Source organism: Callithrix jacchus, chromosome X (assembly GCF_049354715.1).
Source record: "Callithrix jacchus isolate 240 chromosome X, calJac240_pri, whole genome shotgun sequence".
Classification (NCBI taxonomy): domain Eukaryota; kingdom Metazoa; phylum Chordata; class Mammalia; order Primates; family Cebidae; genus Callithrix; species Callithrix jacchus.
Genome location: NC_133524.1, coordinates 103,416,453 through 103,442,659, shown reverse-complemented (window position 1 = coordinate 103,442,659; position 26,207 = coordinate 103,416,453). Strand labels below are relative to the sequence as shown.

At 37.0% G+C, this 26,207-nt stretch overlaps 1 protein-coding gene across 4 annotated transcripts in view; it reads right to left on the bottom strand.

Moving 5' to 3' along the window:
• Nucleotides 1-455: 455 nt before the first annotated feature.
• The window catches only part of TBC1D8B (TBC1 domain family member 8B), a 64,835-nt gene continuing 39,083 nt past the window's right edge, over nt 456-26,207 (bottom strand). For 2 of the 4 annotated variants that reach the window (XM_035287712.3, XM_078362303.1), the window contains 9 exons: nt 24,961-25,090; nt 24,327-24,425; nt 11,681-11,749; nt 11,279-11,519; nt 10,445-10,510; nt 8,572-8,655; nt 7,503-7,559; nt 5,799-5,896; nt 456-2,946 (listed from right to left, as the gene is read on the bottom strand). In XM_035287712.3, coding sequence (XP_035143603.1) covers nt 2,542-2,946; nt 5,799-5,896; nt 7,503-7,559; nt 8,572-8,655; nt 10,445-10,510; nt 11,279-11,519; nt 11,681-11,749; nt 24,327-24,425; nt 24,961-25,090 — 1,249 coding nt within the window. In that variant the 3' untranslated portion in view covers nt 456-2,541. The remainder of the gene's footprint in view (nt 2,947-5,798; nt 5,897-7,502; nt 7,560-8,571; nt 8,656-10,444; nt 10,511-11,278; nt 11,520-11,680; nt 11,750-24,326; nt 24,426-24,960; nt 25,091-26,207) is intronic. The other 2 variants (XM_078362304.1, XM_078362306.1) reach the window with 1 other exon arrangement.

Genomic DNA, 26,207 nt, shown 5'->3' with positions numbered 1-26,207 from the left:
ACTGATAAAAGAGGGAAGTCCCCAAGTGATATCTGAGTTAAGTATAAGTAAAAATACATCTTAGTTCTGTATGAACTGAAATCCAGAAAAAGAAAAAAAAAGGCTGAACATGGTGGTTCACACCTGTAATCCACACTTTGGGAGGCTGAAGCGGTAGGACTGCTTGAGCCTAGGAGCTTGAGACCATGTCTTTACCAAAAAAAAAAAAAAAAAAATTAGCATGGTGGTGAGTGCCTGTGGTATCAGCTACTTGGAAGGCTGAGACGTGAGGATTGCTTGAGCCTGGGAGATCAAGGCTGCATTGCACTCCAGTCTGGGTGACAGAATGAGACCTGTCTGTCTGGGTGACAGAATGAGACCTGTCTGCCTGGGTGACAGAATGAGACCTGTCTCAAATAAAAAAGAAAATAAAAAGGAAAAAAGACATCATAATATTAATCTTTTTAAGTCAACCATTTTTCATGTTTAGTAGATACAATATTTATTTTTATAAAGACAAGTAAAGCCACCTTATAACATATTTCATTTAATGCAAAAAGTATAATGAACTGGTTCAGTTTAACACAACTACATAAGATTTTTAATATTAAGAACAACCTGTTTGGTTAACAAGATAGTGGCTATAAAACTATAATGTTTAGTTTGTTTCTCCTGCAGACTCAGAAAATAAATGTTTTCTTTTTGCTTTGCATTTATAATCTCTTTGCAACTCAAAAATCTCTTTGTGTATTCAATTTTAATTAATCTAGGCTAAAATGCAATGCTCAGTAATCTGTACTATTCTGACTTTAAAATCATATCAAATGTTAATAACGTATATGCTCTTAAGAAAGTACGCTTCTTTGTAAATACAACTGGCAAAATATTCAACAAAGTATGTACAATAGTGCCTTTGTATACATGTGTCTTTCTAGAGCAATTTCAGTATAATTTAAGAATCATTGCATAATAGCAGACATATGATAGTTTTCATATAAACTATTAATTAAGCTCTAAAATATGGACATAGTTCAGTAAATCATTTCTGAGAAAAGGCATAGATGTTTATTTATCAACTATCTCTTTAAGTGGTAGTTTCCTTGAGAAGACAAGGTTGATGAAGTCATTTTAAAGACACTACTAGTAAGTGTTCAGCTCAACCCAATTTATGAAATTTTCAAAGGCTCAACTTGAAAATTCTTGAACTTCGTTGAAAATAACATTCTATGGGCGAGGAAGCCACAAGTGTTAAGCTTTCTTCACAGTGGATTCTTGCCAAAGGCTGACTATGCCAATTTCCTCCAAGAAAGGGAGACCTCTTGAGTCACTCTGAAGGAGGTCTGCTCTTTCATGGTTTTGCATCTAGAAAAGTCAAAGCGTTTATAACCGAAGTCTTTTGTAAAGAAAGAAGCTCCAATGAATGATCTCTCCCCCAATATCCTAAGTCAATTGATTAATAAATTGCTTTTGGCAGGAATAGCACAGAACAGTGGGCAAGTATAGTTTGCTTATTTAAGTGCTGACAAAACCCATTATCTCTAAATGGACTGTGTAATGATTGAAATATAAGCAGCATTAAGTATATAGAAATTACATATCTAAATTGGATAGTCAAAACTTTTTAGACAGATGTCAGCAATTCTGTTATCTTGCAATCATTACATACAAGTATACTTTATGTGCTTGCCAGATGAATATGATAATTCAGTCTTAGTGTAACCGTTCTTTACTATCTAATGTAAATTAACACATGACTGGTGAAAATCCAAAATCTAAAGCTAGAACCAAAGCAGTCATAAGCTATTCTGAGACAAATGCCACAAACAGCAGTGCCCAGAATTTCTAGTGATTTATCCGTCTAATGAAAGACCTATATAGTTAACTGAACTGTTTTTTAAAAGGCTGGTTTTATCCAGCTCAAATCCAAATCCAATATTTTTTTCTTTATATCAGCCCAGAGTTTAGAGTCATTGATTTGCTTTTATCAGTAACAGAGTTAGCAGTGTGAGTCAGCAGCCTCTAAACCCCTCAGGTAGGAAGGCTGTAGAAGGTACTTAAAAAATCATTTATTACTAGAAGACTAAATGAGATTAACTTTAAAAGGTTAATAATATTTCAGTGAGATAACTTGAAAACAAGGGACCCAAATGGTAATCTTCTAGATAATTTGGAAAGTAGGGTTTATCGATTGACATGACATATCAGCCTCACTAATACCCAAGCATAACACCATCTTTTCAAAATCATCAGTAATTCATATGTAAATAGCAACATAAGCTAGTAATTTCCTTACTAAAAGTGATATGCTTATGCCCTCTGGTGGTAACATTTAGTATATTCCCCTGATATTGCATATATTGTGAAATATAAAAAAGTATATTTATATTTGTTATCTCAAATATCAAAATTTGATAACAACAAAGGAATGACGCATTGTGCTTCTGAATATATGTATTTGGCCTTCAGTAACATTGGTAACAAGATAAATCCCTGAACCCTCCTCACAGGAATCAAGCTGACAGCTATAGGAATCTTAGTAAACTTGTCTATGATAGGTAATTCTTAAGGGATTTGCATCTTGGTTCTAGACCTTAACTGAGAAGTTTTTGCATTTTCCAGTGTGGCTTTTACATCTATGGGTTTCTCAAAAAACCTCACCAATGCTGGTTCATTCAACAGCGATGCAAGAATCTGTTCAAATGCAAATGACCACTGAGGTTCCTCCCTAAGAGAAGAAGGATCTTTCTCCAAGTGGCTCCCTGTTTTTTCCTCACTGGATCTTCCAGAAGCACAGACAGTATCAGAGAATCCTTTGGCTGATGATGTAGGGCTATGTAGTTTCCTTCCAACTTCTTCCATCCTGAGTAAAAGGCTAGTTACAACAGCAATGGCTTGATACAATGATTCTTCTTCAGGGTCCTCATGAAATAAGTTATAGAGGGTCTTTGAAAACTGAATAAACTGAGACTAGAAAACACAAGTTGAAAAGATCACATTTGAATATTAGACTTAGCAAATATAAAGAGAACTTAGAAGTGAATAGTCTCCTATAATGGATTTGTACCATATAAGCTTCACCCTAGAAGTTATAAGAACTGGTGATAAATCCCAAAATAAATCCTGGTTCTAGAGAGTATGGGCCAGGCGCGGTGGCTCACACCTATAATCCCAGCACTTTGGGAGGCCAAGGCAGGTGGATCACCTGAGGTTAGGAGTTTGAGACCAGCTTGGCCAACATGGTGAAACCCCATCTCTACTAAAAACAAAAAATTAGCGGGGTATGGTGGCAGGTGCCTGTAATTCCACCTACTCGGGAGGCTGAGGCAGAAGAATTGCTTGAACCCTGGAGGTGGAGGTTGCAGTGAGCTGAGATCACACCATTGCACTCCAGCCTGGGTGGCAAAAGAGAAACCTCATCTCAAAAAAAAAGAGAAAGATGAGTATGAACCATGGAAGAAAATTCTTTTAGGTACTCTCACATCTTGCCTGATAGCAGTACATTATATCCAGACTAATTCCTGGACTGTTTGCCTGCCAGCATTACTTCAATGGCAGGTGCTATTTTCTTTTTCCTATACAAGGTCTTATGTGTTGTCCAGGCTTGAGTACAGTGGTGCAATCAGAGCTCATTGCAGCTTCCAACTTCTGGGCTCAAGTGATCCTCCTAGCTCAGCTTCCCAAGTAGCTAGGACTATAGGCACGTGCCACCATGCCTGGCTAATTTTCAAATTTTTTGTAGAGACAGGATCTTGCTATGTTACCCAGGCTAATGTCAAACTCCTGGCCTCAAGCAATCCTCCCACCTTGGCCTTCCAAAGTGCTGTGATTACAAACATAAGCTACCATGTCCAGCCCAAGAAACCCATTTGGACATGTTTCTCTTTAAAGGCTGAGGTGGGGCCTAAGTGGATAGATAAACTGGTTTGCTGGCTAATTGCACCTAGATGATCCAGATATTCCTAGACGCTGTCAATTTACAAAAGCAATTCCAACATAAGAATTCTACAAGTCAATCATCCTACCAGAAAAGCTTATCTGTAAACAAATACAAGTACAAAAGATATACTTCATAATAATATATTGTAACAAACATTTTTCTTTCTTTCTTCATTAATCTACAGTTTTAGTGTTCATATATATATATATATATATATATATATATATACATATTTTTTTTTTCTTGGTTCCTAGTCCATAACTTCCATAGTCTTTTGTTAGAATCTTTTCTTATAATGCTGGGTGTATTAGGCTGAAGGGACAGGCCTCAGAAAACAGAATATTCTCCCGCCTATAATCTTCTTCCCACCTTTCTTTTTTCTCTTTCTCTCCTTTCTTCCTTCCTCTCTCTCTTCTCTCTCTTCTCTCTCTCTCTCTCTCTCTCTCTCTCTCTCTCTCTCTCTCTCTCTCTCTCTCTCTTTCTTTTTCACTCTTGTTGCCTAGGCTGGAGTGCAATAGCGCGATCTCGGCTCACGGCAACTGTTGTCTCCAGGTTTCAAATGATTCTCCTGCCTCAGCCTCCTGAGTAGCTTTCTGATAGGTGGTTTTAGTACTCTCTCCAGGGAGGATCCTGCCTCATACCCTTGGGGGAAAGAATGCTGACATCATGAAGCTTCCACAAAAACCCAAGAGAATTGGATTCAGGGAGCTTCTGATAGCTGAATGCATGCAAGCTGACAGGAGGAAGGTAAAGAACTCATCCACATGCTGGGAGGATGGCACACCCCAACTCCCTGGGGACAAAAGCTCCTGCCCTTGGGACCCTTCTAGACCTTGCCCTATGTACCTCTTCTTCTGGTTGTTTGTATTCTTTAAAATATCCTTCTTAGTAAACCAGTATATATAAGTATTTCTCTGAGTTCTGCAAGTCTCTCTGTAGCAAATTAATCAAACCCAAAGAAGGGATCATGGGAACCTCAACTTGAAGTTGGTCAGCCAGAAGTTCAGGAGGCTCAGACTTGTGACTGGGGGAAAGCAGGGGACTGATCACTCAACCTGTGGGATCTCACACTATTTCTAGGTAGGTGGTGTTGGAATTGAATTGCAGGACACTCAGCTCGTGTCTACTGCTCAGTGGTGAGGAAAACCCCCACATATTTGGTCACAGACGTTTTCTTCTATGTAGATGATTGTTATTGTTGTGGTGTGAGAGCAGAGAAAAAAAGGCAGTTTGAGAGAGTTTTTCCCTAAACAACAGTATTGCTCATTTATAGTAATTCTAGAATAAATATATTATACTGATTCATTTTAAAAAGTACTATTCAATTGTCAAATGATACAGTCCACTGAAAAACACAAAGTTATTTGACAGTTTTCATTTTGGTAAAGTTCTCAGGATCCTCAGTATCTGTGCTAACCAGATTTTAATTTAAAAAAGAAGAATATATTTTAATTAGGTAGTGTATAAGAAAGAGATGAACTTAAAATTGTGTTCAGATATAAGATCATTAGGAACCAGGGTGTGACCCATCTCAGTAATTTCTCATTCCCAGTATCCAGCATTGGGTTTGGTATCTGGTAGGCAGTAAAAAAAAATGTTTACTGAATAAATGAACATTTCCAATAAAGTCAGAAATATATTACATATACATTTTTTTCTATAGGTACATGTCACAGCAGAGGAATTCTCTGAGACACTAGATGCATTTAAGTGTTAAAAATAAAAAAAAATCATATAAAAATTTCTTCCCACTCTTCCATGCTCATCTGAAACTTAGATAACACATGCTATTTTGGGAATAGCATGTTAGCTGTTTAAGAGGTACACCCAAATTCATACAAAAAAGCAAGAACTTAGAATTTTATTTTTGAAAATGCTATACCTGATTCATTCTTGGTAAATCCTTAATGTTTTCTTCTTTTTTGAAAAGCTCATCTTGCCATTGACTTAGATATGCCTGAATATCAATTTTCCCTTTGCCTGAAGAAAGGGAGTAAAACCATTTCATAAAGAATAGACCACTATGCTTTTCCAAATTTCAAAAATAATAATTATGATTAAAAGGTATTTCACTGAGATATAAGATTCCATCTTTTTTAATCCAGGAAATGATCTGAAATTACCTTTCATTTCACCCACTGGCTCTCAGAATACTTTTTCCATTTCTGTTTAGACTAAAACTTTTACTTTGGGAAGACTGGGGACTAGGGAAGATGTGGCAAGAGAGGGAGAAAGGATATATTTAGATTAAAACAATACATCCTGACTTAATAATGCAAATTTTACATAGTCATTCTCATGTATACTACCAAGTTTAAAACAGCTTCTATATTATGTTCTTAATATGCATATATTGTACCAAAGTGAGCCAGGCGTGGTGGCTCATGCCTGTAATCCCAGCATTGTGGGAGGCCAAGGCGGGCAGATCACCTGAGGTCAGGAATTCAAGACCAGCCTGGCCAACATGGTGAAACCCCGTCTCTACCAAAAATGCAAAAATTAGCCGGGCGTGGTGGCGGGTGACTGTAGTCCCAGGTACTCGGAAGGCTGGGCAGGAGAATGGCTTGAACCCAGGAGGCAAAGGTTGCAGTGAGCCGAGATCATGCCACTGCACTCCAGCCTGGGTGACAGAGCAAGACTCCATCTCAAAAACAAAAACAACAACAACAACACAAAGGGTCTGTAGTGGGTCTTTTTCAAAAATTCGAAACACTACTAATTCATTCAAAGAGTTTAATCAAGATAATATTAATGTGACTATTTAAATAAATAATTATTTCAGATTCCTTGAAAATTGGATGGAAATACTGGGGAAGCTACTACATTTAAAGAGACTTGGAGCAATTGATTATTTTTAACTAAATATTGTTCAAAAACATTAAAACAATGATGAGCTTTTGGAGAGCAATTTGACATCCTGTATCAAAATTTTAAATGTGTATGCTATTTGTTCCAGCATTGCCATACTTCTATGAGTTTATCGTATATTAAAGAAATATTTTAAAATTATCCTAAAGTGTAAGTATAAAAATGTTTGTTGTAGCATAGTATGCAATAGAAGTAATTTGAAATAACATAAATGTCCATCAATATTGGTCTAGTTATTGAGATAAATTATGGTACAACCAAACAATGAAATACTCTGCATCTATTAAAAATAATAAGGTAGATCCAAATGTACTGACATGGAAATATGTCCACGATATACTGCAAATTCCAAAAAAATTGTACAACAGTACTTATGGATTTTTTTTAAAAGAGAGATGTCTGCATACATTTGTGTATACATAGAAATAGATCTGAAAAGGATATAGACAGAAATATTTTTGGGTAGGGTTGAGTGAAAGCAAAAGGACTTAAGTACAGTCTGAATTTCTTTTCCAAGAATTATATATTACTTTTGTAATTAAAAATAAATCTTTTTAAAATAACAAAATTAAATGAATATGGGTCATTTACTATCATATTTTCTATAATTTCTGAGATATCAATAGCCTTTAAAAGGAATTCACCTTTTCCTCCTTTGTAGCTATCCTTATTTACATAAACAATAACTAAATAAATGATAACTCCTAGATCACAGTACCTTTTTCAAGGCTGTGTTTTGCTGATTCTGCTTCCTTCTCATTTGCAGGCTTGGAAACTAGAAGAAAAGACGTAACTGCATTCTGTAAGACGTTTAACAAATACTCTTTGAAAGTAAAATAATGTTTCATATAGACTTATAAGCACATGTTATTTTATTTAGTTCTGCAAACGAATTTTAGCTGACTTGACCTCCTATCATTAGAAGAAAAAGTATTCCAAAACTTTCACAGTTAAAAATAACACTGGGGGAAAATTCATATTTTAAAAATTCCTATAAGGGAGTATACCAAATGTTAAGTATTTATTTCTGGGTGGTATTTTCTTCTTTCACAAAGTCACGCTTTCTTTAAATAAAATTGTATTACTTTTATTATCAGGGGAAAAAACCACATACTGGACATCAGAAGAGTGTGCTACGAAGCCCAGAATATGGCAATAACTCATTGTGAAACCTTGTACAAGTCACTTCTCTCTGGGCCTTAGTGCCTTTATCTATGAAAAGACTTGATGAGATGATTTGTAGGGTCCCTTCAAACTTAATGTTCAAACACTTTAACATATAGTAACCACAAACATATATTAATCAGGGTTCTTCCCTCTATAAGACATTTAATATTGATGAAAATAAACTAAAGAACACAAAAATAAACTCATATCACTTTAATTTATATCTTGGAGACACACCCATCCCTGTATCCTACACCTACAGTAATTTATAATGAGTATTCATTGTTTGAAAAATAGCTATGCCCTTTAATCATCAAAGATTCTATGGAATTTTATAAAGGCATGAAAATAGTCTAATACGTTTTAGAAATTTCTGCAACATAAGTAGAAACAAAATACTTCGAGTCTTCAATAAGCAAGAAATTCCACAAATCAAAGCCCCAAAATGCAATTTGGTTAATTGGTCAAACATTTATGGACTATGCTAATTGCTGTGGTGATACAAAAGACGTATAAGGTAAAATGAAGCCCAATTTTAGCTGGGTAAAGAGTATCTAAGTAGGAAGATATCTATTGGTGACTAATCATCAAAACAGTTAAAATTTTACACAGCTATTTACCATGGAGCTGACTGAAATAAAGTAATTCTTCCTTGGAAAGTTCATCGCCTTTTGAAGCATCCTTAGATTTCACTTCAGTATAAGCTGAAAACATATAAATAACCAAAATTACATTTACTAACCATTAGGGGCAGAGATGAGATTCATAATGGGTCAGGTAAATCTGGCAACAGGGTGTTAAAGAGTTTCTGTATGAGAAAGATGTAAGTGAAGAAATGTAGAAGTGGTTCTACTCCATTGTATAGTAAATAACGAGAAGTTATTCATCATTTTGAGTTCTATTATTTTTCCTACTTGTTTTTTTTAATCAGTTTCCAAGAGCTATTAAAAGTTGAAAGCTTTAAAATCTGGCATTTAGAAATCTCTGAAAATGTACCTCAGCCATTTAAAAAAACATCCTCAATAGTAATGAAAACAGAAAGTTGAGTGCTTTGCTTTACTTCTTACCTGTGCTTTAACAGGTACATAATGTTTTTCCTATTTTTGATCCCTATATTAAAAGCATAGTTGATGACAATGTTAAACATTCTCACAGTAGCCTGATTTGACAATGTAAACTCCTTTTATTTGAGATGGAGTCTTGCTCTGTTGCTAGGCTAGAGTGCACTGGGGTGATCTCGGCTCACTGCAAACTCTACCTCCCTGGTTCAAGCGAATCTCCTGTCTCAGCCTCACAAGGAGCTGGGACTACAGATGCACACCACCACGCCAGCTAATTTTTGTATTTTTAGTAGAGATGGGGTTTCACCATGTTGGCCAGAATGATCTCAATCTCTTGACCTCATGATATCACCCGCCTCTGCCTCCCAAAGGGCTGGGATTACAGGTGTAAGCCACTGTGGCTGGCCAACAATGTAATCTCCTTTTATAATTAAATTTTTAGGGGGTTTGTCTTCTGCTTTTAATGCTGTGTTTGTGATTTGAGTGTGAAGGTTAAAGATGGTCTTTAGCTTGTTGGTCTGGTAAAGAATGTTTCCCGACTATCCTGAGAAGAGCTGAAAAGGGATCCCAGGTGTAGCTGTAAACAAATAATGAGGTGCTGTTTGTTTTTGTGAATTTCTCAGTCTTGGCTAAAAGGTACTTTTGGCAATGCTCCTTCAGTTTAAAGCCTAAGACTGTTTTCACAAAGTAGGGATCAGGCCTTGGTATGGCATCCTCTTCAGGTCAGCGGGAAAGACAAGTAAACTGAATGGTGGGGTAATTTTGAGGTAGTACGGAAGAATATAAATAAATGTGAGCTTTGGAGTCAGACCTTAGTTTGCTATTCAATTTACCAGCTATGTGATCTTTGGCAAATAATTTAATCTTTCCAGCTCTCAATTTCCTTATTGTCAAAATTGGAAGGATAATACCACCTATCAGGGATATTGTGAGAATTAAATTTAAAAAATGCATGTAAAGTAAATGTCTTGACAGAGCAAGTGCTCAATAAATGATAGCTTTTATTTTGCTTTCTTTAAAAAATACTTAATATCCCTGCTGCCTGGTCCCATTTTTCAGAATAATTTGCAGCATTTTGCAAGTTTGGCAGTTTGTCTAAAGTTAATTTCTACTCTAATGACAATAACAACAATTCAATGTTATAGCAACAATCCAATGATATGTAATTCTTATATACAAACTATTTTTCATTAAATTGACTACTAACAGGAAGGAAACTTGTGGGCCCATGTGTTACACAGAATCTCTTCCATAGAAGATCACTGTTTCTGTATCAGCAAAAGTAGTCATAATACAATTTGAGGGCCACAATGAAGCAATGACATTATATCATAGTGAAAATTAGGTTAGTTGTTTAAAAAAATCTTTAATTATACCTGTTAAAATGGAATAAATTCTTGCTGTACATCATTAAAGACTAGTAAACTCTTACCTGGAGGAATATGCATCTTAAAAAGCAGCTTAATCTTCTCAGTAAAACTTCCATTGTACATTATGTCTGTTCAATAAAATTCAATTGTTAATAATCATGTATCCAAAGAACATTCAATCAATTTCAGCAACAAAGATTAATTAAGATACAGATATTAGTCAAGAATTAGGATTCAGAAATCTGTTACTTAAGCTAACAATTAAAAAACCATCTAGTCAGTCAGATTCTCTCCTTCAAGTGTTTAAGTATATAAGCAAAATACTCTTTATCAAATAAGTTGAATCCTCTCCTGCCTAGCTCCTTTTCCCCAACTTCAGATTTCTCTTTTCTTTTGAATGAGGACTATGCCTCGTTTAAGGAGAGAACTGTTCTTCAAGGGGCAATCCCTGACAAGAAAGCATGCTGGGGTATCTGGAAAAGCAAAGGAACAATATTTACAGGTACAACATCTTGACTGTCTGTAGGTACAATATGTTTGCTGGGCATTTCTCTGTCACTCCTCTAGGTTATGTGGTTGAATTTTTATGGAGGAGGGAAGTCCTTCTGTAGTACCCATGCATCTGAGTGTGGGAAAATTGGGACATTCTCTTCCTTATGTTAACCCTTAAAACACTCACATTTAACAGCTTGCTTTTCTGAAATGGTTGGGGAAAATAATATCAAAATAATTAGATTTAGCAAGAAATACAGAAAAGGGTCCATTTATTACTAAAGCTGAACATACTGTAACCCGTGGTGATATAATCTGACTAAATTGGCAATAATAGCCAGTACTAAGTATTTATAAGAGCATCTTTGTGTTTTGCTTAAAAAAATTATTGGACGTCATCTCACCAATTGCAGAGGAGAATTCTTTGAAGTTTATAAGGCAATCAGAGTTTTCATCCAACAATCTGAATGTCCATAAAGCTAGTGAGTCTCTATTTGCAGAATGAGCCCAGGGACTCAACAAATGATACAATGCTCTGAACTGCTGGCAGTCAATCTGATACTGTTCCAAATATGGCAGACTGGGGTCATGATGCTTCAATACTGGACAACCCAAGCACCAATAACAAGATAAAAACAGTTCTTTCTATTAAAAATAAATAAAAAGGGAAGTTACCAATGAGAAAACATAATTTTGGAAGATTTTAAAAACATGTCTACTAAAATAAAGATTAAAATATTTAGAATGGCTGTGATACAATTCTGCTAAAAAAGCATTATTTTTCATTTAAAGAAGAACAACAATACCTTAAAGATGACATAAAGTTCATCCAATTCACGAAGGCTCAAATTCACATCTTGTGATACAACACGTAACTTTAAAAAGATTAAAAGCAATTTAGAACATAGAGTTTAATATTGCAGTACAGAAATTCTCTTTAAATTTACTTAAGAGTCTCTCTCTGCTAGAATAAAATATTTGTATTTTAACTTCTTAAATGAATAAAAAGTTATTGTTATTATTATATTATGAAGTTATTAATGTTATCTATTTTATCCATTTAAAAGCAGTTGACTACAGTTCAATTCCAAATACTTATTGTGATATTCATCTCTTCATACTCAGAAATCACTGCAAAAGGACAGCCACTTAATGTCTATAAATATAAGTAACAGTATTCTAAGGCTTATTCCATATATTCTTCTCTTGCCACATAAGCAGCATATCAAGTCATCATGTGATGTGGCCATTAAATACTTCAAAGGCATAGGGAGATGTACATTCCCTCTCTATGCAAAAAAACATAATCCAAGAAGTAATAAGCTTAGAAAATATGTAATTTTTTCCTATTCCATGAAGAATAAGCACTAATTGTACAATGATTATGGTATCTAAGAAATATAAAAGCAAAGGTAAAGAAAAAGCTAGAATTGATGAAATAGGTAAAATTAAAAAAGAAACAGTAGACTCAGTAAATAAAATTAAGAGTCAGTTAAATGAAAAAAGTCAATGAAATAGACAAATTTCTGGCAAGTGAGATGAAAGAAATCACAAATGACTATCATTGAGAAGTGGATAATATAAGCACGGATACAGAGAACATTTAAAGTGCCCAGCAGACGCATGGTGGCTTATGCCTATAATCCCAGCACTTGGCAGGCTGAGGCAGGCAGATCACTTGAGGCCAGGAGTTCAAGACCAGCCTGGCCAATATGATGAAGCCCTATCTCTACTAAATATACAAAAATTAACCAGGTGTGGTGGCATACGCCTGTAGTCCCATCTACTCAGGAAACTGAGGCAGAAGAATCGCTTGAACCTGGGAGGCAGAGGTTGCAGTAAGCTGAGAGTTCAGTACTCCAGCCTGGGGGACAGAGCGAGAATCTGTCTCAAAAAAAAAATTGCCCAGCAAAATGGCAAACTAGAAGCAGATCATGGGTGCTGCTCTTAGGGAGGGGAAACAAAGGGAGCAGTGAACACTGACCCTAAAAGCTGATCATCTAAGAAACCTCACTGGGAACCATCAAAGCAGCAAGGAGACACAGAGAGCAGAGAGGAGTGAAGCTGGGTAGTAGCCTATCTGGCATCAGTGTGGAATCAAGAGAAGCTCCCCAACATGGGAGAGGGTGATTCACACTCTCCACAGGTGTCTGTGTAAGTCTGGGAATGGGAGAATCCCCCTACCTTAACCCCCTACCCACCACTCCCATCCTCCCACCGCACTTCTAAACTGAGGCAGAGCCATCCAAACGTTTTGCGGAGGTAACTCCTAAGTTCAGGGGGACCTCTACAAGCCTCGGACCCTGGAACAGACCAACACCAATGCCACAGCCCCAATAGCAGCCACAGTAATGGTGCTTGGAGCAGTAAGATTGCTCCAGCCTCCTCACCAGACAAGGCTTGGTGCCAGCTTCCAGCCCAGCAGTTCTGCTTCTGACTGAAATCAGCCAGAGGCTGCAGCCTCCTATTGTCCCAAGAAACACCTAGATGGCAGGGTGGATGACCCCACCCACTCCTGCCACTGGTAGCCAGGCAGGCAATGCCTGCTAGAGCTTCCAGTCCAGATGTCCTGCTTCTGCCTGAACTCAGCCAGTGGCTGCAACATCCTGTTGTCCCCAGAAACACCCACAGGCAGGGGAGGTGACCCTACCCAGGTCCACCACTGGTAGCCAGGTGGGCAATGCCTGTTAGAGCTTCCAGCCCAGAGGTCCAGCTTCTGCCTAAACTCTGCTGGTAGTTGCAACACCGAGTACCCCCAGGATGTACTTGGACAGCAGATTAGGTAACGCTACTCACCCCCGCAGCTCTTAGCTGGGCAAGACTTGCTGGCTTAGGTGGTGCTCAAGCATCACTGAGAGGTGAGACACCCAGGTTCCCTGGTTGATAGAGGGGTGGTGTGTGCCTCCCTCTGCAGGGCTGGCCCGGCAAGAATAGGACCTGTTTGTCAACCACAGCTACTACCTAAGGGAGCCCTGTGAACCAGAGCATCCAACCAAAGAAATGCGAGCATGAAGTCAGTAATTGGAGGGGGTCTTCCAAGGTCCAGGAGTGGACTAGGTGAGTAGGCCATCTCCCTGCCCTCAATCACAGACTATGCCAGAGCCACGCAGCAGAGCAAGAAGCTATCTGCTGGCTAACACCCTTAAGCGCCACCTATTGGATCGCAGCCCAAAACACACCACTAAAATATACTGCCACTATACACCGCCTGTGAAAACCAAGGCAAAGGCTCCTGCCAGCGCCCAGCCTGAGCCAATGCATGTGTACGCTGCAATGCTGCCACGGATGCTGGTATGCACGAGCAAGCATGGATTCCACTACCACCACCCCGACAAAGTTTTTGCTGGAACCTCCATTGGAGTGTTGAGGCCAGCGAACTGGGTACACTGTGGCCTCTCTGGCAGAGCAGGTTCCTAGCCCTGAGGGCCCAGAGAACAAAGCTGCGGGTCTAATACCAGCCCCCTACAGTTACCGAACTCATCCCAGGAAAGCTCAGGTAAGCCTTGGCCACCTGAAATCTTCAAAATCAAAGCCAGTCAACTGAACCCATCTTATACTACAATCAAAGCCCCAAGGGCATCGAAGAAGATAAAAGCAAAAAACCCATCCGAAGGAAAACAACTTCAGAGATTAAAGGGACATCAGCTCACAAAGATAGGAAAGAACTAGCACAAGAACTCTGGCAACTGGTAAAAATCAGAGAATCTTCTTATCTCTAAACAACTGCACTAGTTCCCTAGCAATGGTTCTTTAACCAGACTGAAATGGCTGAAATGACAGACATAGAATTCAGAATACACATAAAATGAAGATCATTGAGATTCAGGAGAAAGTCAAAATCCAATCCAAGGAATTTAAGGAACATGATAAAATGATACAGGAGGTGAAAGACAAAATGGCCATTTTTAAGTAAGAACCAAGCTGATCTGATAGAGCTGAAAAACTTACTATAAGAATTTCATAATACTCTCACAAGCATTAACAGCAGAATAGACCAAGCTCAGAAAAGAATCTCAGAACTCAAAGACTGGTTCTCTGAATTAACTTAGATAAAAATAAATGAAAAATTTCCCAACTTTACTAGATAGGCCAACATTCAAATTCTGGAAATGCAGAGAAGCCCTGCAAGGTATTATATAAGATGATCATCCCCAAGACACACAGTCATCAGATTCTCCAAGGTCAACATGAAAGAAAAAGTATTAAAGGTAGCTAGAGAGAAGGAGCAGGTCACCTACAAAGGAAATCTCATTAGGCTACTTGTGTAGTGTTCAGCAGAAATGCTACAAACCAAAAAAGATGGAGGGCCTATATTCAGCTTTCTTAAAGAAAAGAAACTCTGCTGGGTGTGGTGGCTCATGCCTGTAATCCCAGCACTTTGGGAGGCTGAGGCAAGTGGATCATGAGGTCAGGAGTTTGAGACCAGCCTGACCAACAGGGTGAAACCCTATCTCTACTAAAAATATAAAAATTAGCTGGGCGTGGTGGCGGGTGCCTGTAGTCCTAGCTACTCAGGAGGCTGAGACAGGAGAATCGCTTGAACCTGGGAGGCGGAGGTTGCAGTGACCCGAGATCATGCCACTGCACTCCAGCCTGGGTGACAGAGCAAGACTATTAAAACAGAACAAAACAAAACGAACAAAAACAAACAAACAAACAAACAAAAAAACAAAAGGAACTCCAGCTGAGAATTTCATATTCAGTCAAACTATGCTTCATAAGCAAAGAAGAAAGAAGATCCTCCTCAGACAAGCAAGTGCTAAGGTAATTCATGTTCATTAGATGTGTCTTATAAGAGATCTTGAAAGGAGTACTAAATATGGAAACGAAAGCCATTACCAGCTATTATAAAAACACACTTAAGTACATAGACTATTGACACAACAAAGCAACTATACAATCAATTTTGTGTAATAATCAGCAAACAACACGATGACAGGATCAAATCCATACATATCAGTATTAACCTTGTATGTAAGCAGGCTAAGCAGAATGTAAATAGAATGCCCCAATTAAAAGGCACAGAGTGGCAAGTTGGATAAGAAATTGAGATGCAACTGTATGATGTCTTTAAGAGACCCATCTCACATGCAATGACATTCAAAGGCTCAGAGTAAAAGGCAGAGGAAGAATCTATCAAGCAAATGGAAAACAGAAAAAGCAGGTATTATTATTCTGATTTCAGACAAAACAGACTTTAAACCAACAAAAACAACAGCAACAACAAAACAAAAAAGGGATTCAAAAAGGGTTCAAGCCAACAAGAAGACAACTACCTTAAATATAAATGTAGTCAACACAGGAGCACTCAGATTCAGGAAACAAGTTCTTAAAGGCCTATAAAGAGACTTAGATAAATATGTAATTATAGTAGGTGACTTCAACACCCCACTGACAGTATTAGACATATCATCAAGGCAGAAAACTAAAAAATATATTTGGGACCTGAACTCAACACTTGACCAAATGGACCTAACAGACATCTACAGAACTTCCCCACCACCCCAACCCCCGCCGCAGAACAACAGAATATATTCTTCTTGTCTGCCTATGGCACATACTCTAAAATTAACCACACGATCAGACATAAAACAATCCTCAGCAAATTGAAAAAACCCCAAATCATATCAACTATACTCTTAGACCATAGCATAATAAAAATGAAAATAAATACTAAGGAGATTGCTCAAAACCATATTAATCACATAAAAATTAAAGAATCTGCTCCTGAATGACTTTTGGCTAAACAATGAAACTAAGGAAGAAATCAAGAAACTATTTGAAAGCAATGAGAATAAAGATACAACATATCAGAATCTCTGGTACACAGTTAAAGCAGTGTTAAGAAGGAAGTTTATAGCACTAAATGCTCACATCAGAAAGTTAGAAAACTCTCAAATCAACCTAACATCACACCTAGAGGAACTAGGAAAACAGTAACAAACCAACCCCAAAGCTAGCAGAAGACAAGCAATGACCAAAATCAGAGCTGATCTGAGTGAAATCAAAACATGAAAATCCATGCAAAAGATCAATGAATCCATGAGTTGGCTATTTAAAAGAATAAATAAGATTGATAGACCACTAGCTAGACTAATAAAGTAAAAAGAGACAATCCAAATAGACACAATAAAAAATGACAAAGGAGAAATTACCACGGACCCGAAAGAAGTACAAATAAAACCCTCAGAGACTACTAAGAACACCTCTATGCACACAAACTAGAAAACCTAGAAGATACGATAACTGCCAAGATTGAACCAGAAAGAAGTTGAAACCCTGAACAGACCAATAACAAGTTCTAAAATTGAATCAGTAAAAAACTCCACACCAACCAGAAAAAGCCCAGGACAAAATGGACTCACAGCCAAATTCCACCAGATATATAAAGAAGAGCTGGTATCATTCCTACTGAAACTATCCCAAAAAATTGAGGAGAAAGGACTCCTCCTTAACACATTCTATGAGGCCAGTGTCATTCTGCTACCAATACCTGGCAGAGACACAACAAAAAAGAGAAAACTTCAAGCCAATATCCTTGAGGAGAACAGATGCAAAAATCCTCAACAAACTACTAGCAAACCAAATCTAGCAGCACATCAAAATGCTAACCCACCACAATCAAGTAGGCTTTATCCATGGGTTACAAGGTTGGTTCAACATACACAAATCGATTAATGTGATTCATCACAAAAACAGAACTAAAAACAAAAAAGCATATGATCATCTAAATAGATGCAGAAAAAGCTTTCAATAAGATTCAACATCCCTTCATGTTAAAAAGCCTCAACAAACTAGGCATTGAAGAACTATATCTCAAAATAATAAGAGCCATTTATGACAAATCCACAATCAAAATCATACTGAATGGGTAAATGCTGGAAGCATTCCCCTTGAGAACCAGAAGACAAGGATGCCCATACTCACCACTCTGGTTCAACATAGTACTGAATTGAATCAGTACTATGAATTGCTCTAGCCAGAGCAATCAGGCAAGAGAAAGAAATAAAAGGCATCAAAATAGGAACAGAGGAAGTCAAATTATTTCTATTTGCAGATGATATCATTCTATATGTAGAAAACCCCATAGTCTCAGCCCAAAAGCCGCTAGATTTAGTAAACAACTTTGGCAAAGTTTCAAAATACAAAATCAATCTACGAAAATCAGTAGCACTTCTATGTATCAACAACGTCTTAGCTGAGAGACAAATCAAGAACTCAATCCTGCTCACAATAGCCAAAAAAATAATATAATACCTAGGAATACACCTAACTAGGGAGGTGAAAGATTTCTACAATGGGAATTACATACACTGCTTAAAGAAATCAGAGGTGACACAAGCAAATGAAAAACATCCCATGCTCATGGATAGGAAGAATTAATATTGTTTAAAAGGCCATACCAACCAAAGCAATTCACAGATTCAGTGCTATTCCTATCAAACTACCAATGACATTCTTCAAATAATTAGAAAAAAAATTCTAAAAAATTCATATGGAAACAGAAAAAAGATTGAATAGCCAAAGCAATCCTAAGCAAAATTAACAAAGCTAGTGGCATCACATTCCTCACCTTCAAAACTATACTACAAGGCTACAGTAACCAAACCAGGAAGGTATAGGTACAAAAACACACATAGTCTAATGGAACAGAATGGAGTGCCCAGAAATAAAGCTGCACATCTACAACCATCTGATCTTTAGCAAAGTCAACAGTAACAAGCAATGGGAAAAGGATACCATATTCAATAAATGGTGCTGGGATAACTAGCTAACCATATGTGGAAGATTAAAACTAGACCCCTACCTTTCACCATATACAAACATCAACTCAAGATGAATTAAAGACTTGAGCATAAAACCTGCAACTATAAAAAGCTTTGAAGAAAGCTTAGGCTATACCATTCTAGACATAGTGGCAAAGATTTCACGACAAAGATGCCGAAAGCAATTGCAACAAAAATGAAATTTGACAAATAGGACTAATTAAGGAGCTTCTGCACAGCAAAAGAAACTATGATGAGTTTGTGTCGTTTGTAGGGACATGGATGAATCTGGAGAACATCATCCTCAGCAAACTGACACAAGAACAGAAAATGAAACACCGCATATTCTCACTCATAGGTGGGTGATGAAAAATGAGAACACATGGACACAGAAAGGGGAGTACTAAACACTGGGGTCTATTGGGGGGAAAAGGGGAGGGCCAGTGGGAGGGGGAGGTGGGGAGGGATAGCCTGGGGAGAAATGCCAAATGTGGGTGAAGGGGAGAAGAAAAGCAAAGCACACTGCCATGTGTGTAACTACGCAACTGTCTTGCATGCTCTGCTCATGTACCCCAAAACCTATAATCAAATAAAAAATTAAAAAAAAAAAAAAAAAAAAGAAACTATCAACAGAGTAAACAGACAACCTACAGAATGGTGGAAAATATTTGCAAATTGTGCTTCTGACAAAGGTCTAATATACAGAATCCATAAGGAACTTAAAAAAATTAAAAACCAAAAAATAAACAACTCCATAAAAAAGTGGGCTAAGGACATGAATAGACACTTTTCAAAAGGAGACCTATATGCAGCCAACAAGCATATGAAAAAATGCTCAACATCACTAATCATTAGAGAAAAGAAAATCAAAATCACAATGATATACCATCTCACACAATCAGAATGGTGACTATCAAAAAGTCAAAAAACAACAGATTCTGGTGAGCTTGTGGAGTAAAGAGAATAGTTATACACTGCTGGTGGAAATGTAAATTAAGTCAGCCACTGTGGAAAGCAGTTTGAAGATATCACAAAGAACTTAAAATAGAACTACTGCCTGAGCTCAGGAGTTTGCGACCAGCTTGGGCAACATGGTGAAACCCTGTCTCTACTAAAATACAAAAAATTAGCTTGGTGTGGTGGTATGCACCTGTAGTCTCAGCTACTCAGGAGGCTGAGGCAGGAGAAATGCTTGAACCCTGAAGGCAGAGGTTGCAGGGAGTTGAGATCATGCCACTGCATTCCAGCCTGGGCAACAGAACAAGACTCCATCTAAAAAATAAATAAAAATAAAAAAAAAAAAGAGAGAGAACTACCATTCAACTCAGAAATCCCATTACTGGGCATATACCTAAAGGAATATAAATTATTGTACCATAAAGACACATGCATGCATATGTTTTTCACAGCACTATTCACAATAGCAAAGACATGGAATCAACTTAGATGCCCATCAATGGTCGACTGGATAAAGAAAATATGGTCAATATACACCATGGAATACTATGCAGCCATACAAAAGAACAAGATTATGTTCTTTGCAGCAACATGGATGGAGCTGGAGACCATTATCCTAAGTGAACTAATAGAGGAAAAGAAAACCAAATACTGCATATTCTCACTTATAAGTGGGAGCTAAACATTGAATATGCATAGCCGCAAAGAGGGGAATAATAAACACAGGGGCCTACATGAGTGTGGAGGGTGGAAGGAGGGTGAGGATCAAAAAACTACCTATTGGCTACCATTGTTATTACCTGCATGATGAGATAATCTGTACAAGAAAACCTGTGATACATAATTTACCCATATAAAAAACTGGCAGCCGACTATGGTGGCTCACGCTTGCAAACTCAGCACTTTGGGAGGCCAAGGTGGGTGGATCACCTGAGGACAGGAGTTTGAGACCAGCCTGGCCAACATGGTGAAATCCTGTCTCTACTAAATATACAAAAAGTCCGGGTATGGTGGTGGGTACCTGTAATCTCAGCTACTTTGGAGGCTGAGACAGGAGAATCACTTGAACCCAGGAGGCAAGGTTGCTGTGAGCCAAGATTGCTCCACTGCACTCCAGCCTGGGTGACAGAGTGAGGCTCAATCTCAAAAACAAAATAAGACAAAACAAAAAAACCCACATGTGAACCTCTGAATGAATAGAAGTCAAAAATAACGTTTTTTTACATTTATAACTTTTAACTTTAAATGAAAGTTAAAAGTAAAAGTTAAAAAACTTCCCAGTACATAGAAGGTACCATTATCTATCTGTTGAATGAATTCCATAAGCTTTACATTTATATATGTGTGAGTGTGTGTGTGTGTGTGTGTATATGTTAAACAATAAATTGAACAAAATAGATAATTTCATAAGAAAATATAAATAATTAGAATCAACTCATAGGAGCAAGAAAATTTGAATCGATAGAACTGAAAAAAGAAATCAAAGATTTCCTAGGCAGGAAACCAAAAGGCAGCAGACCCAGATGGCTTTACACATTTATTTTCTCAAGCCTTCAGGTAATGGATAATTCCTATGGGATCTAACCTATTCCAGAGCATAGAAATATATGATTTATGTATAATTTTCATTCTATGATATAAGCCTAAATACAAGAAGAAGTTTTCAACCAATATTACTTTAACAGACTTGAAAAGAGCCTAGCTAAATTATTTACCAAAATTGCCAAAGGAGATTAAAATAGTAATACATCTAATATATATTTTATTGCATTTTAGGTTTTGGGGTACATGTGAAGAACATGCAAGATTGTTGCATAGGTACGTACATGGCAATGTGGTTTGCTGCCTTTCTCCCCATCACCTATATCTGGGATTAAATACATCTTAGGTTTTGGATTTTTTTTTGTAGAGGTGGGGTTTTGCCATATTAGACAGGCTGGTCTTGAACTCCTGGCCTGAAATGATCCATCCACCATGGCCTCCCAAAGTGCTAGGATTACAGGCATGAGCCACGATGCCCAGCCTAGGGTTAAATACATCTTAGGAGGATTTGGCTAAAAGACTAATTTCAAGAGTACAACAAATCTAATATTAGGAATTCTTTTATAAAAATAAACAATTAGACAATGTAAACAAAGGAAAAGTGATCTCATTCATATTAGCAGCCAAACCATAAAATATGTAGGGGTAGAATAAACCCATTAAGAACTGTATAAGACATGCATGATGAAAACTAAAAATGCTTACTAAAGAACATTTAAGAAGACAGATTGTTAAAACGAATATTAAAAAGGATTTTTAAAAGCCTTACCAGATTTTAAAGTAGACAAGCTAAAGTAATTGAAACAGTGTGGTACTGTTGTAGTAACAAGAAAAGAAAGTCCAAAAATAAAGTCCATGTATGTATGTAAGAATTTAGCATAGGAAAAAAATAGAGTACTGTGAAGATCGACTATTTAATAATTGGTTTTTAGAAAATGAATGATTTTGGTTGGAAAAACATAGTATTAGAGATCTATCTCACATAATAAACAAAAAATATACTCCGGGTGTATTAAAGTTCTAAATGTTAAGAAAGCAATACCAATACAAAAAATTTATAATTTATATAATTTTAAATAGGGAAAGCCTTGCTAAGCTTGATATGAAACCCAGACACCATGTAAGAAAAAAGAGAAAGACTGCATACAAATTTGTAACTTGTATAACCTGAAAGACATTATAAACATAAAGAAAGAAATAATAAGACTGGGGAAATATTAGGCCACAAATATAACTGACAAAGAATTAATAACACTAATAGTCAAAAGAGCTCCTAAAAATCAATACTTAAAAGACAATCTCAGAAAAATAGGCAAAGGCTATGAGTAGGCAATTAAAAGAAGAAATGAAAAAGGCTAATAAACATATGTGATCAGTAAATCGAAACCTGAAATGAAAAGTGGTATTTAATCTATCACATTAGCACAAATTAAAGATTTTGTTTTGTGTTCTTTTAGAGAAAGGTCTTGCTTTGTTGCCCAGGCTGGAGTGCAGTGGCATGATTACAGCTCCCAGGTTCAAGGTGATCCTCCCTTCTCAGCTTCCTAAGCAGCAGGGACTACGAGTGTGTGCCACCATGCCTGGCTAACAAATTCAACATTTTAAATAGCTGGTATTAGTGAGAATGTGAGGGAAGGGGCATTCTTACATGCTGTTGGTGGGATTACAATTTGGTCAAATCTTTTGAAGCATAATTTGGCAGGGACCTGTTCAAATTTTAAAGGGGCATACCCTTTTATGCAACATCCACTTCCAGATATCTGTCTTGTATATATAACATTCTTACATATACAAGAATGTTTACATAAAGTATTATTTATAAGAGCAAAAAATGGAGACATATTAAATGTACATCAGCAGAATAGTTCAATTATAGCATATCCATATTATGGTACACTATTCATTGCATTAGGAAGAGTGAGGTAGATCTATACTGATATTCAATAACTATGATCTATTTCTGAATGAAAAAAGTTGCATAGCAAAGTGACTGGTATGATCTAATTTCAAAAACGATATCCTTCCATTACACATGTATGTTTGCAGACACATAGAGAAAAGATCTGAAAGGATATATGCCAAATTATTTTAAGATGGTTACTCCTGGTGCCGGAAATCTACTTTTTACATTTATGTAATGCTCAAATTATTTACAGTCAACATGTATTACTTCAGTAATTATTTTAAAATGCTAACATATAAAAACTAAAACAAGGGGCTCTATGCTAACTATGTCACAGTAACCTCACTGAATTATTTAATTGAAATCTAAACCTGGAATCTTCAGAAATGTTAATCTTTCCAGATTTGTATCTCTGAGGACCTTGGCCTTTAAGCAAGGAGGTTTACAAAAATTACATACGGTCATGATAAAAGCTCAAACAGTACAGAAGAATATAAACAGCAAAGTAAAACTCTCTGCTTTCTGAAGAGCAATCTATTAATCTGATTCACCAAAGGCAACCAATTAACAGCTTCTTATGGAGCCATCCAAATATTAAAAAGACAAGTATTTAAAACATACTGTTTATACTTTTTTCCACTTTACTTTAGGTATCCAAGGATAATAATATTCACTGGTAGCACTGACTACTATGTAGATCAGCTGTTCTTATTGATACAGCACATCACAAATATGTTATGCTTAAATTCCGACATCGTAGCATTCAACACTGAGCTGCAGGCTAGGTGTGGTAATCCCAACACTTTGGAATGCCTAGGCAAGGAGGATCTCTTAAGCCCATGGGTTTGATACCAGTCTGGTAAACATCCTGAGACCCTATCTCTACAAAAAAATTACAAAATTAGCCAGGCTTGGTGGTGTGTGCATGTATTCCCAGCTCCTCAGTACGCTGAGGCAGAGGGATCATTTGAGCCCAGGAGGTAGAGGCTATACTGAGATGTGATCATGCCACTGCACTCCAGCCTGGGTAACAGAGAGAAACCCTGTCTCAGTGGTCTTGAAGGTCAAATAGTACAAACCATATTGGAGAAAGCAACATAATTCAACCAGAAGAAAATAATTTATTTTCTCTATAAAATAATTTACCATAAGCTAAACCTTGGTAAGGATCTAGCTCAAAAGTTTAGTCCTTTTAATTTTATTTGCCCAGAATGAGAATTTCTAAAGAAACTTCAAGAAAAAAAATTATTCCCACCGTCTTTTCCCCATTGGTTGCATACTTACCACATTCTGTTTTGTTGTTTCCTCCAGGGTCTGTATCACATACAACCTATTTCGATAGCGCATACTGTGTATATCTTCATAGCGAATATTACCATATTTCTGCAAGAAATATGATGCCAGTGGATACCCATTCATGATAAACATCCACTTCTTCTTTTACAATTCAGATTTGCCAGACTCAGTTCTTGGAGGCCTTGGTTCTATTTCTAGGTAATTTCCTGACTTGTTCAATGATTTTGCAAATTTTCACCTCCCACGTTTCAGTTTTTAAATATATTCACTGGAGAGAATTCCATCTACTATGTACATAGACTAAGTACAAAAACATGGGTAAAATTCTTAATCTCTAAAAAGGGAATAACAATAATGAGAATAATTCACCTGTTAATACAATGATAGATGTTTAAAGTGGTCATTATTTGTGAAAGCAAGTGAATTTATTCATTTAATGAAAAACAAATTGAGGCAGAGGAGTGGAAACAGTTCACAGAACTCATTTAAAAAATTAAGTTGCATTTTAAGTTATATGTCTACTTGCATTATTATCTTACTCTTAATATACCACTAGAGATACACCATAGTTCAAGCATTTTAAATATGCTAGGTAATATATGTATGGTATGAAAACACTTACCTCATTTGACTCTCTAATCAAATCTGTAATATCCACTCTAGTAAGACTGGTTTTCTCATCACTCATATTTGAACCCTGCTGAACATTTGAAGGCAATGGACTATCCTTATTGGTGACATTGTCAAAGAACCTATCAAAAAGTGATAGTAATACAAGAATTAGTGGAACTGCCATTATTAAAGCAGAGAAATGTCACCTAATTTCTCACCAGTTAGTTAGAGGTTACTTTCAGTTGAGAGGACAAGGGAAGCTCTTGTGAAGAAGTGGAACTTGTTTTTTTTGAGATGGAGTCTTGTTCCGTCACTCAGGCAGAAGTGCAATGGCACGATCTTGGCTCACTGCAACCTTTGCCTCCTGAGTTTAAACGATTCTTCCACCTCGGCCTCCTGAGTAGCTGGGATTATAGGTGCCTGCCACCACGCCCAGCTAATTTTTTTTATATTTTTGGTAGAGACAGGATTTCACCATGTTGGCCAGGCTGGTCTTGAATTCCTGATCTTGGGTGATCTGCCTGCCTCGGCCTCCCAAAGGGCTGGGATTACAGGCATGAGCCACTGCACCTGGCCAAGAAGTGGAATTTGAAGATGGTTGGGCATTAGTAGGGTGTGGGTGAGGGGAATGGGATGGTGAAGGAATCATTTTGGGGTTTGGAGGATGCAAACAGGCTCAGAGAGTACTTGGAGTGGAATACAGGGTATGTAGAGGCATAAAGGAGAAAATAACTGAAGAAAGGTACACTGAGCCCTTACTACAGAGTTCTGAATGCCAGAGTAAGATGTTTGTATTTTATTCTGTACATAATGGGATTTTATGTGGCATTATGATAGTTGCCCATTCAAATATTAATTTATTTAGCATATACAAATATGTGCATACACACACACACACACACACACAACATATATACTCGAATACAAAATAGCATTCATACAAAAGCTACTAGGAAAATAAAGTTCAACCCACCTGAAACCACATAGAAACCAGAATAACTTCCCCACACAGGATATTTAACATTATCCACTACCTTTTTCCTGCTGAAACTACTTCTACATAGACACTTTATAGCTCAAACTGGGAATATGGAAGTCCTAGCATACTGAATCAACAATATTAGTGTAAATGTGTAAATAATTTAATGTCTCACTTCAAAGTGATTTATTCTTGCTATATTTTTTCTGGAGATAGAGGACTGGACTTTAGATGAAGCTCTTTCATTCAAGTAGTTTTGTAACCTCAGGCAAATTGAA